Source organism: Pocillopora verrucosa, chromosome 14 (assembly GCF_036669915.1).
Source record: "Pocillopora verrucosa isolate sample1 chromosome 14, ASM3666991v2, whole genome shotgun sequence".
Lineage (NCBI taxonomy): Eukaryota > Metazoa > Cnidaria > Anthozoa > Scleractinia > Pocilloporidae > Pocillopora > Pocillopora verrucosa.
The window spans coordinates 15,009,588-15,021,840 of NC_089325.1; the positions used below are offsets into that span (position 1 = coordinate 15,009,588).

Here is a 12,253-nt window from a genome sequence, read left to right on the forward strand (position 1 = left end):
CACCTGTGGAACAACTCCGCTTTTCGTTAACAAATCTATTAGCGGACACCAACAACTCTCGTGTCTCCCAAACAAAGACCTACTACTGCAAGCGCCTGCTTTTGAACACCGTTATTATGACTAAATTGCTTTTCATCAGTCGTTGCTTTCGGAAATGTCTATACTTTTTACCCGAAAATATGTGCGCATGTCTCAAAGTAAAGTGTAAACAAAGGGGTAAGTCAGTTTCCAGGGGAACCTACTTGATTTTATTTTGGCGGTTGTCAAAATAAATTGTAGGTTTGTATTCGAGAAAGCAAGAATTACATTAAATATTACAGTTTAGTCGCTTATCAAACGGTTTTTGACACAAGGTGACCGGTGCGCAATCGAACATGAGCATGACGTCATTCAAGATGGCGCCGAAATCGTAAAGGACCCATTACAAAGAATTCGAAGAGCTTTCGCCTTGGTTACACAGGACTACCCACGAAGTCATAGGAACCTCCACAAATTAGGAAGCGTTCTGCTGGAGTCGAGCGCAAAAAGCTGGCGTTTTCTTCAGTCAGCAGACGCTGAGTAAGATTCCCTTAAAGTTATGTCATTTGAATCACGCTAGATAAGAATTTCTGGGAAGTAGGGAATCGGCTGAAAAATCCGCAAATATAGAATTAGGCCAACTAATTTAGAGACTGAATATCGCTCTTGGAAGCGTTCAAGACGAAAAAAAAAATACTTTTAAAAAAGCTCTCTAGAATTTCCTATTTTGCATCGTGCCATAAAATTGCAATAATTCTATAAAGCCAAACCCCTTACGACCTGAAGTTGAGATTAGTCTTAATAGCCTCAGTTTCAAATCTGATAAGGTATGTCTCTTCAAAAATCCAAGATCTGAGATTTCTTTTGAGCGCTAGCAAAGAAAATATTCGATTGGTGTCCATAAATGGGAAACGAAGGTCACTTCTTTTGGCCTAAATTAGGAGAAAAGTTTCAAGATACAAGCTCCCGCCCACCATGGATCAGGCACCTACTACGTGATGGAATACCCGTATAGCAATTTTAACTCCAAATTTCTTAAACAACATAATAAATATGGTAAAAATTTTGAGCTCTGTAATGAAATAGAGAAAGGTGATTTTTTTGTCATGAAAAGAGCGTTGAACAAAAAAAAAGTTGGGAAAAGTATTTTATTATCGCCTTAGGTTGGGAAGACGATAGAAAACTAGAAATTCTGAGTTCGATCTATGATTATTTGATTACCAGTCTCATTTTTGTCTTAGATACCATGAATCCCAACGAAACTGGCGTGGCTTTTTCTGGTGGTGGCATACGGTCAGCGGCACTATGCTCTGGAGTCCTGCGTAGACTGCTCCAGGTTAGAACGAAAGTAGACTACCTGAGCTGCGTGTCAGGGGGTGGTTACACAGGCACTGCATTTTTGGATTGGAAATACAGGTACGAGAAAAAAGCAAAGGGCAACGAAGAATGGCATGAAGAGTTCTTCGACAACATGCGACGAAGAGTAGGCTTTATATGTAACTGGGAGAAGCCTTGTCAAGGAATCCTTGATTCGATTATGGTATTCTTTCTAATGCTTACTGTCACCGTCATTGAACCGATTGTCATATATGGATCATACGCATTTCCACTTGCCTTCATTAATGATTATCTCTTCGGAAAGTTACTTCGCGCCAAAGTGGACTGTGATCACGTTACAGCAGTCTCTTCTGCAAGTAACCCCGACGCCACCGCTCAAGGAATCCGCGAGCACTGTCTTTCTCGTCAAGGAACCGTTCCTGTTGCTAAGACTATCCTATTTTTAGTTCTGTTGGCGTTCTATGTCACTTTTTACATTCTGTCACGAAAGTTGTCCGACGTGAAGTCTAAATATTTCAGACTTTTCTCGACAATTTTCTTCTTGTTTCTCTGTTTTACTTTCCTCCCATTTGCAATAAATGATTTCTTCATTGAAATCCCCGTGTGGAGTCGGGTAGTCGTTGTAGTTATTGGTGTGGTTTTATGGTTCGTCCTTCCTATGCTCCGGCATAAAACGTCCTTCTGCATTATGATCTATCTGTATTCATACATCATCTACTGGAAAGTGTACGAAGCCAAGGTTGTTGGTGTTGTGTATTCTGATGGGCTGTTTAATAGGCTGCTCTTCGCCTCTGGGTGTGTCGTGTGGTTTGTACCATATTTGAGAAAGTCACGCGAGAGACTCGTCCATGTCATCAACAGGTGAGGAACCGACCACAATATACCGCTAGTAAAAGGAGGAGGTGCGGGGATGGAAGGACTTTGGTTGTTACGATAAAGTTTACCTCATCTCCCTGAAAGGCTTCGTAATATCCTTACCCCCCCCCTCCCTTCATTGGCATTCAATTGGCAGTCAGTAGTTCCTCCTTTATATTCTGTTGGTGATGACTGATCCCTCTTCCTCTTGCAGATGGAAACTTCGTAAGGCCTTTTACTCAAAAGAAAGTTCAAGAACAGGGGAATGCCTTGAGATACTTCAAGATATTTTCTGCCCCCTGTGGACATGTCTGTTAAAAAACCAAAGACAGAGGTCCAAACAGCACACAGACCAACAGATGGACATCCATAGCGATGATGAAGAGAGATGTAATAATGAGCCACCAGAGACGAGACCCTTGAACCTTTCCGACCTCCGTGGCACGGAACCTGAGTTAATATCAAGCACGACCGTCCACAACTGGGACAAAAATGCTAGGACTGACATAGATTATGATATACTGACAATGTCACCTACGGCAATTGAGCGCTTACACCCAGATCCATCGAATGTCAATCAGTTTGAAAGTAAGTTGGATCCTCGAGATGTGGAGTTAGCTGACGCCATGGCCACATCTGCGGCAGCAATCTCAAGATATGACGATTCTTTGAAAGTGATGCGTCTTTCCACGATTTTGGGATTTGAAATGGGGGTTTCGATGTTCGGCGACATGAGGGCGGTTAAAGAAGAGTCCTGTATCATGAAGGTAAGAATTTTTTTTTCGGATACCTGATGCTAGAGTCCTGGAAATAAAGAAATTTTGAGTGTCAAAAATAATCTGTGGTTTCTTTGGTTTTACCTTACTTTGCCATGTAACTGGTTTGAAAAACCCGTGCCATCCTCGCTCTGGACCAATCAGAGTTAAATACTGAAAGCAAACGCGGCTTGGTCACTTTTGTTTTCCCGCACTTTAAGTATCTTTTCTTTCCTCCGATTGGCTTTCGTGACTATTTTGGTCCTGATTTTACGGCACTCAATCGAAAAGCACTCAAACTTGAGAACGATTGTTGTTGGAATAAAATCCAAATGGTGAGTCAGTGTCATAGGTTGATTCTCTGTTGGAATATATGAAATCGATTTGCTACACTCACTACACTCCAGGTAAGTGTATTTCTTTTCAATGGTGATTCATTAACGCGATCAAAATGGTTAGATAACCAAATAATGCAGTGCAATTTCTTGCCTGTTTATCTCTTTTTAACAGCCTCTGCCACTTCTTATAGACATTCTCCGGGGGCTTCCGTTGATCGCTGTGCCAGCGGTCTATTTCACTGTCGGCGGTGAAAGGTTAATTGATGTTGGTGTAATTGTATTCTTCGTAATTCACCTGATTCTGGCCTTCATCGGAGCTTTCGCCGACACAGGAGCTGAGAGACCAAACTTATGGGAGAAGATAGCCAGGTCAGCATCATGTAAATTAGTGCATATATCTTTGTCTGGATGTCTTAATAATGGCAATTGAACTGAGTGGAGTGAGTGGTAATCACATGATTTCGAGTGCAATTTGGAATAAATAAGCACGAGTAAATTTTTTCAAAGACTAACAAAAAATTTGTGGTCTTGCACGAAGAAAAATCATGTGATTACGTATTAATAATATACATGAAAAAAAACGAGATAGCTTATCGTAATTATGCAGAAGCAAAGTGCGCGCATCAAGTGCAAAAATAATCTATTCAAACCCCGCAAGTAACTATATGCGTTCGGTCAAAACAACCGCGTACGATCAAAACAATAATATACAATGATATTTTCAAATCTTTAAGGCGCAAAAAATAAAGTTCAAAGTCCGGCCAAACAGTTCAAGGAATTGTTCAGTCTGTGTCTGTATCACTTTCGAGGAAATGGAGTCGTCGTTTGCGAGGTTTAACCATGTTTAAATTTGTTTGCTTTTTTTTTCTTATTTCGGCGTAGAATCGCTCGAGTAAAGTGTTAAGCTGCGTCGGCTCGCAATTTTCGATTCCCTTGGGAATTTCCTCCTCTAAACACCACTAATTCCAAACCGTCAACCAAAAAAAGCAGTGCTTTTTATAGTGTTTTCGCTGTTAGAGCTGTTTTTTAGCTGCTGTATTGTTATTGAGGTGGCGAAAGAAAACGTACTTAAAACGCCGGCCATTGTTTCGTTCGCAAATTTTCAGCGTATCTAAATGTTGAGGCATCCAAGCCTCGCACTCGATTGGCTATCTGTGAGTTTCTTTGATTATTAACCAATCAGAATGTCTGGTTTGTTACTTTCTTTGCACTGAATTAACCCTCTTCGGCACTGAATTACCTCAAAACTACACTTATCTTAAACAATCAGAACTGAGTAATTTTTTCATGTATCTTATTAGGTCTGAAATCATACGAGTGATTTCCAAATCGAACGAGCGCACGGCATGAGTTTGATTTGAAATTATATGTATGATTTCGGACAAAAATTACGCAATACAAAGTTTTACTTCATATTAAAAAGTTAAAAAAGCCGTCTTTCATTCTGCTGCAATTTTATCGATTACTTTAAAAAAGCCTTGAACCTGACTGGTTATTTTATTTTAGTAAAGTTTCTCTTCCTCTTGGTAAAAAGATGCGATTTAGGTGAACAAGACGCACGTAGTTCTAGCTTAACTAGTTCTAGCTTAACTTGTTACTTTCATAAAAGATGGTGCGAATTTTCCAGGACAATAACGAATGATGGGGAAGAAAAATGTTTGGCCCGGATTGCCATGGCCTTTCTCAAAGTAAAACAACAAAACCTAAAAGTCCTGAAAGCAGGGTTGCTCAAAGCACGACTAAGCTAACCGAGGATTAACCAACAGTTTTTCATTTAGTTTTGTTGCTTTGATGACAGTTTTTAGTGAATAAATTTTTCCTTCAGTTTTTTCTTGGACTAAGGTGAAACCGCTCAAAGCGTGAAGCCTAATGAATACGCTATCAAGGACACGTTAAACTTTTAATCCTAGATTATCACTAGCCCCATCTCGAACAACTGTGCCACTGTTGAACCGAACCGTTGATTCCAAGGTAAAGTCATATAAAACATTGTCTTCGTCATCCTTTCGATCCCAAGATTTAAAAGTTACATCTCAATATATGACTTTACCGACCCAACTCTATTCCAAGGAATTTGGTGTCTGGCACTATAGATAATTTTCTTAAGTTCTCGTCACTCTCTGCCCAGGGGCGAAGTCATCAGGATTTTTCGAAGGGGGCTCACACTGTGTCAGCAGAGGGTTCTCACCAGGGTGTCTTGTCGACCCCCGCGCCGGCATGGGAACCACAGCCCCCCTCCCCCTTTTCCATGCCCTTGCTGCCTGATAATACATTGAAATTGTCCCATGCCAAAAGGCGAAGGTTCGCTGATGACATCACCCACAGTTTGAAAAACACACCTTGTAACCCAGATCGACGTTCCTGATCTATTGCGTCTTTTTTCTAAGGTGGTTTATTGTACACGTGTCTTTCGTGGAGTTTGTCAGAGAAACCCTTTCCATTGAGAACATCGGACCCATGCCCCCTCCTGTGATGCAACTCAGCGACGGAGGCCACATGGAAAATACCGGGATTCTGCCATTATTAAAGAAAAAACTGAAGAAAATTGTTATGGTGGATGGTGGTTACTCCACTGACGAGAAGAGGTATGGAGATGACCTTCTGAAAGCACTGATGCTCGCTCGTACCGAGCTAAACTGTTCATTTACTGGCCAGGGAGGCCGTGACGTCATTTCAGACCTGTTAGAGACCTTCGTAAAACCAGATAAACCGAATGAAAGGAAACCAAGATATTACAGGTGTGTATGTTCTCATAAGCTAATTTTTTACCTGCGATAGTGAGAAATTGTCTTTATGGAGAATGTGTCAATAGCTACCAGAAAAAAAGCTAACATCTTGGAAGAGAAGAGTTTTGTCAGGTCTTACAATTTTTCGTTATAGTAAAAAAATTCGAAATACGTTGAAAATCCCTGTATCTCGACCCTCCTTCTACCCCTCTTCCTTTAGGAACCAATCAGTTGACACGGGCACGAGATATTCAGGGTATATCAGTGGTATACAATGTTTCAAGTCTAATATAAAGGAAGATATGGCCTCAAGTTTGAGATGGCAAGACTCCACCGTTGTCTTTAGCACTTACCTAACGGCTTGTTCCTCATAGCTTGAAAGGCATTGGGCTAAATCTTATCCTATTTTTCGTTGACTTTATCAATTTTCTTACTCATTGGCCTGGCTCGTTCCATGTTAGTTTGTTCTGACCCCGGGTACGTTTTTCTTTATGGCTCAAGATAAAGTTTTAAGCTGCAGCACGCTGCAACTGACCCGAAATACCGTTAACCTCTTACAACCTAACGTCAGTAACCCTTAGGGGTCAATGGGTTATCTACAGAGTTCCTTTGTTTCAATGGAGGTTATATGAGCTCTTCAAATTGACTGAAAGCATCCATACTTTTCTGCTTAGATTTAAAGTTGAGTACTACCAAGATGAGGTTGGCAAAGTTGGTGAAGGTGAAATTATGATGATAAGGCCACGGGATCCACGCAAAGGTGACCAAAGCGAGGTCAAAACCTGGGAAGAATTTGGTTTCAACTTGGAGCCGAATGACTGGGGAAATAGTCCACATTTGACTGGGGAGGAAGTCGATAAGTTGACCTTCTGCTGCTGTGAGTGCTGCAACAAAAAGTCCTGCTTAAGCGGTTTGTCCGAGCTCTTCTGTGACAAGTTTCCAAACACTTCTACTGCAAATCAATTTTTCACGCCTTTGCAGTTCTCCGCCTATCACCGTGAAGGTTACCGAGCATGCATTGAAGCGCAAGCCGCTGAATTCCTCATGGAGGAACAAGATATCCAAGAAGTATGAGATACACAGGCGAGGCTGTGAGCATGTAGCTATAGAGACATTGTATGCAAATGTCGGTGTTTTCATGCATACAAAACATCAACAAGAGTTAAAGGTCTTAGCCCTTCAACACTTTCTAAAAGCGCTGTTTTTGTAAAAAAGACTGCACTCGAGCCCAGCCGAAGCTTAGCTCAGTTTCCTTGGCATAAAACGACTAGGATTATTAATACTCCCCCCCCCCCCCCCCCCCCCGATGTGATGCTAATCTATCGCAGGATTACCCCCAGCATTTCATCAGGCTTCCCTCAAAATTCACCGGTACCCTGGAGAGTAAAATGTTTTGCCCAAGAACACAACACAATGACCAGGTCTCGAACCAGTACTTTCGAATTGTTTTCCGCCGCACTTACCATTAGGCATCTTAGCGACCCATCACTTTCTGCCAATGTAGAAGAAAAATTCATCAATTTGCAAAGTATACAGTGTACCGAGACCATATCTATTTTCATCGAGGTCCTAAAATAATGCCTTAATGTGTTTTATAACATAGCGCACGTGCTTGCCCTGTATAAGTCCTATTGAGCCGCTATAAACGAAATCTTTATTTAAGCACGCCCGTGCGTAAATAAGATGACGTGAGCTTTTTTTTTTACCTGGCTTTAGAGTTTCCGTCCTGTTAAGCTGCAGTGCAGTTTTCCTTCTCTTTGAAATATGGAAGAAACCAGCGAAGAACTGACCAATTTTCTATGGGCGTTGACCTTTTAGGTCCTCATCCAACAAGCAACAAAAATAAAGCCGAAAAAACTTGCAAGTTCCATGTTTCGCAAATTTGTCGGAAGACCAGCCGCAGCAAATTTTAGCCAAAAGACATTCACTGGGAACAAAAAAATTCACCAATTGGCCATTAACAACATTTAAAGGTAAAATTTCCGTTTTCATTGTTGTTTTTAAATTTGTTCAACCTAGGAAATAAAGTACACAGTTGTTAATTGGGAATTTACCAAAACCAAAACAATCAAGGCCGCAAAAAATCTAAATCTAAAACCATTTCTCCGTAAATTTTGAGCTTTTCATTCACAGCTATCGGTTAACTGGATCAAATGTTCTCGCTCAAACCAAAGTATAAAATGTGGCGTGTTTTTGACCAACTAATGAGGAAGTTTGTGTACTTTTCTGTGTGCGTTGTGAGAATTTTGCACTGTATCACAATAAAAGGCTTCCTCGCGCAGATCCTTGTTGTCGTTCTGTTTTAAAAGAATTTGCTCATGCTTTTAGCTGTGCGTGTATCGAGTTATGGATGCACTTGTTAGAGGATGCACGGTTAGAGGCTACAATTGGCTGTTTTCTATCACCCCGCCCTAAATTAATTGGTCGTCAGTCGCATTTGAAGCTTTCAAGGGAAGTTGCGGAAGAAATAACAATTTTCAATATTCTTATGGAAGAGAGATCTTTCTATGTAGTGGAAACAAAAATTCGTGTCACTCAATGAGAGATAACTTTGAGCCGATAAAAAATTTTAGCGATGTCCTCCACGCCAAGCCTGCCAGAATACTGATGACCGTTAATAATGAGTTAATAGTAATAAGTTAGGTACCGTTTGAAGCAAATGCATTTAAGGACCATTCATCTGCTCTGTAAGTGCCCGTAAACGACATCATCACACCAAACCTTTCGTATACCTTCCTATCAGAAGAAATCCAAATGTGGGCCGGTCAATCAAATCAATCAATTGTTAACTAGTCAATAGATTTCCATAGGGGATATTTCATTCATTCTCGTCATTAAGGTGCTATGAGCTAAAGGTCCTAAGGGCAGTTGTTAGATAGTAGTGAGGACGGCTGCACTGGAGAGGCTAGCGGTTTTCATGCCATCTACCCCCTCCAAAATGGACACATACTATTGATGAGAGCAAACTCTCCGGAAAATTTATTTCATTGTGTAGTTTTCACTTGCTGAAGGGTCATTTTACACTTTCATACCGGGAGGTCTGAGTTCTAGTTTAGCGGCTTGTGAGGACAGCTGAACAAACATGGCGGCCATGTAAACAAGGAAGTGCGCAAAGGGAGTACCGTATACCGCCAAGGCAAGTGGTTTTGCAGCTCTGCTTAGTGTACCAATGATTTATGAGCTTACAAAGTGAAAGGGAATTAAAGAAATTTTCTCGTTTACCCCGTGACCCTGAAACAACTGCTTACAACTGTCCTTACAAGCGGCTAAACTAGAATTCAGACCTCTCGATATGAAAGCCCCTAATTATAGATCTCTACCTTTGAGTATTTTTTTTTGTTTGTTTTGTTTTGGTTTTTCTTTTTTTGGGAGGGGGGTTGGGGAGAGGTGGGAGGAGGTATACTTGAAATATTCAATGCATTTTTCTCTTTTATTTTATAAATGCTAAACGAACGAATGTGAAAATACATCATTCGTACAATCAGAGACTCGGACGATAGTTCTTTATGGCTTTATGATTTTAGATATATGAAATTCGTATATTTTCACTGCGGTGAAGAAACGAAATTAAGAGATCCTCGCAGCTAAGAACACTACTGAAACGAGTAGTTGAAAATAGGACCTGAAAAAAAAAAAAGGCTCATGTATCTAAAATCATCATTCATTACTTGGATGGTTTATTTCGACGCAACACATTAACCATTCCCAGTTGGCTTGTTAGCTCAAATGATAGAGCGCTGCACCGGTATCGCAGAGGTCATGGGTTCAAATCCCGTACGGGCCTGAATTTTTTTCAGGTCCTATTTTCAACTACTCGTTTTAGTAGTGTTCTTAGCTGCGAGGATCTCTTAATTTCGTTTCTTCACCGCAGTGCAAATATATGAATTTCATATATCTAAAATCATCATGTAACCCGTTAAGTTGAACTGGCTGTTCGGGTAAGACTTGGCGATCTTTGTCTCGGAGAGAAAAATAATTTGCGACTTATTCTTATCATTCAGGAGTTTCAGTTCATCAGATCTATTTTGAAGGCTGTTGATGTTCAGATGGAAAATTAGTATCCGATTGGAATGTTCCTGCCTTTCTTGCAAGAGTAGATCAAACTCCTGTTGGTCGCAGTTGTTAATAGCCAAGTTGTAGTTGTTAATATTCTCCTGGGAGTGGAATTGCGAGTTATTCAACTCCTTTGCATTAGGTTGTAGAAGAAGCTGATTTGCCTAGTTTCCTTCGATATTTATTATTTATTCATCCTCAAGGAAAAATGAGTCTCCCAATCTCGGTAGAGAACTTAGCGGATAAGTCCATTTGATTGCTGGCCGTTCAAGAAAATACTTAAAAGTCGATCGACATGTTGAGGCACTTTGCGTGAATCTAGAGGCTACATTCAGAGTATAACATCGCATTCTGATTGTTTCGAACGCTCTTCTCACATTTCCTACAGGGAAATTTTATCAGGCCAGGATTAAGATGAACATCTCCACAACGTTGTAGTCGTTGGATGTTAAACCAGCTCCGCTCATCAGTGGAGCGGCGCACTCAACAAAGAAGAAATCGGTTTCCACGGCAACGTGGTCTTTGTCTCTATGTTATTTTAGCTTAAGATACAAATTTCGTCTGCTTCCAGGTTTCCAGTACGTTTCTTGGGAATTAGGTTTCGGTCAACATCAAAAACGCGATACATAGAGCAAGCAAAGTCACAGATTAGCGGGAACTTTTCGCAGCGTGACCAACCTGTGCCATTGTTGTTGACTGAGAGCCAACAGGTTTTCTATAAAATTTGACCTCCTGGCGTCAATGACGATGAATCAAAATGGTTTACAGCTAGTCAAATAACCAGTAGGACTTGTAGTTTACACTTCATTAGATAGAGATAAGTGAACTACGTGTATTACTTGTCGTGAACCAAAGTAGAATCAGGGCAATCTGTAAATTCTTTCGATGCTCAATTGACGATTGCTTAAGCGAACTTCTGACATGGTAGGTAGAAACAGAAAACTGTGACTTTCATTTATTTGCTTGATTAGAATTTTCAATGGTTGAGCTTCCACACACTGTTGGTACTGTAACTTACTCTCACAATACGGGTCGTTTCCTCGACAGAAATCTTTAAAAAGACTAGTTATGATTTCTAGGGCAATGAAATCTGGGGATAGGTTACGTTTTTTGTTCCAAAATCTGAAATGATCCCCGCTCAAGTTGCTGCTGTAGTCATTCAGGTTATCGATCGGATAAATGATGCGAAATTTAGCCGAACTTTGTTTCTGCTTTATGTAAATCACTTTAATCATTTGTTTGAAAAGAGTCATTCAAAGTGTATGCCACCCAAAGGCGGGGAAGGAATTTTGCGTTATGGAAAATTCTCTTTAGAGCGAATTAGGAAATTTTATTAGGTAAATAATTTTCCATCGATATCAAGGTAAGAATCTGATGAAGGAAGTTATATTAGAAAAAGATATTAGATAAAGAAAATACAGAAAACGATTAATTTGAATGTGACCGTTTATTCTCGTGTGCAAATGTTGCATAAGTCGACTGTTCACGGAGTATTATAACTATATTCCCTAACTGAACTCCGTCAAGTTCTGCTGGAAGAGAGAGGCACTAAAATCCTAAATTTTAAAGGAACTGTGCTGCTGCATCGGTTGCGGGGGTTTTAAATGATAACTTTGTTTTCTCAACTGAGTTGATAATGTAAATAAATGAAAATTGGCCACCGTAAAGAATTTCTTAGTTGCAAACCAAATCATAAATGAAACCCTAGCTTCCTTTCTACACTTTCGACATCGAAAACTTCTCTATTCTACGTGATCTTGTGGCTTTAATCATGACCACGATCGATCGTGTGGTTTTAAGCTACATAATGTGATCCACCGCAAATATTTGCAGCTGATGGAAAACTCATTAGCTCCTTTGACCTCATCTTCCTGTTTCGTCATTGTTTGATATTTGGATCGGGCTTAATTAACGCTCTGACATGCTCCATTGACTTCCTCTGGTGATAAAAATAGTTTGATTACGCACATCTGAAGAGTACAATATGCACTAATAAAGTAAAATGGGTACACTTTTTCAAAACGAAATTAACTTGACTGGAGAAAATAAAGTCTTAGAATGGAATTTTTCTCCAAGGTATCACGTCTAAGATGTCGGCATGTTGACACGTGACGGAAAAAAGTTTATATTCATTCGCGTGCATGTCACGGCCAGAGGTTCTTTGCACGAG

At 40.3% G+C, this 12,253-nt stretch overlaps 1 protein-coding gene across 1 annotated transcript; it reads left to right on the plus strand.

Annotated features, from left to right (window-relative positions):
- The first annotated feature begins 1,264 nt into the window (after nt 1–1,264).
- On the plus strand, nt 1,265–7,104 carry LOC131777347 (uncharacterized). The gene is made up of 5 exons (XM_059093635.2): nt 1,265–2,217; nt 2,426–2,978; nt 3,477–3,673; nt 5,692–6,042; nt 6,705–7,104. Exons 1-5 carry the CDS (start codon nt 1,265–1,267, stop codon nt 7,102–7,104), a joined length of 2,454 nt encoding a protein of 817 aa, XP_058949618.2.
- Nucleotides 7,105–12,253: the final 5,149 nt, after the last annotated feature.

Excerpts from the sequence above, each read along its gene's own strand:
- LOC131777347 (XM_059093635.2), top strand. The coding sequence starts at position 1,265 with ATGAATCCCAACGAAACTGGCGTGGCTTTTTCTGGTGGTGGCATACGG. Across the intron at positions 2,218-2,425 it reads CTCGTCCATGTCATCAACAG|ATGGAAACTTCGTAAGGCCT; the intron begins GTGAGGAACCGA and ends TTCCTCTTGCAG. Across the intron at positions 3,674-5,691 it reads TTATGGGAGAAGATAGCCAG|GTGGTTTATTGTACACGTGT; the intron begins GTCAGCATCATG and ends CTTTTTTCTAAG.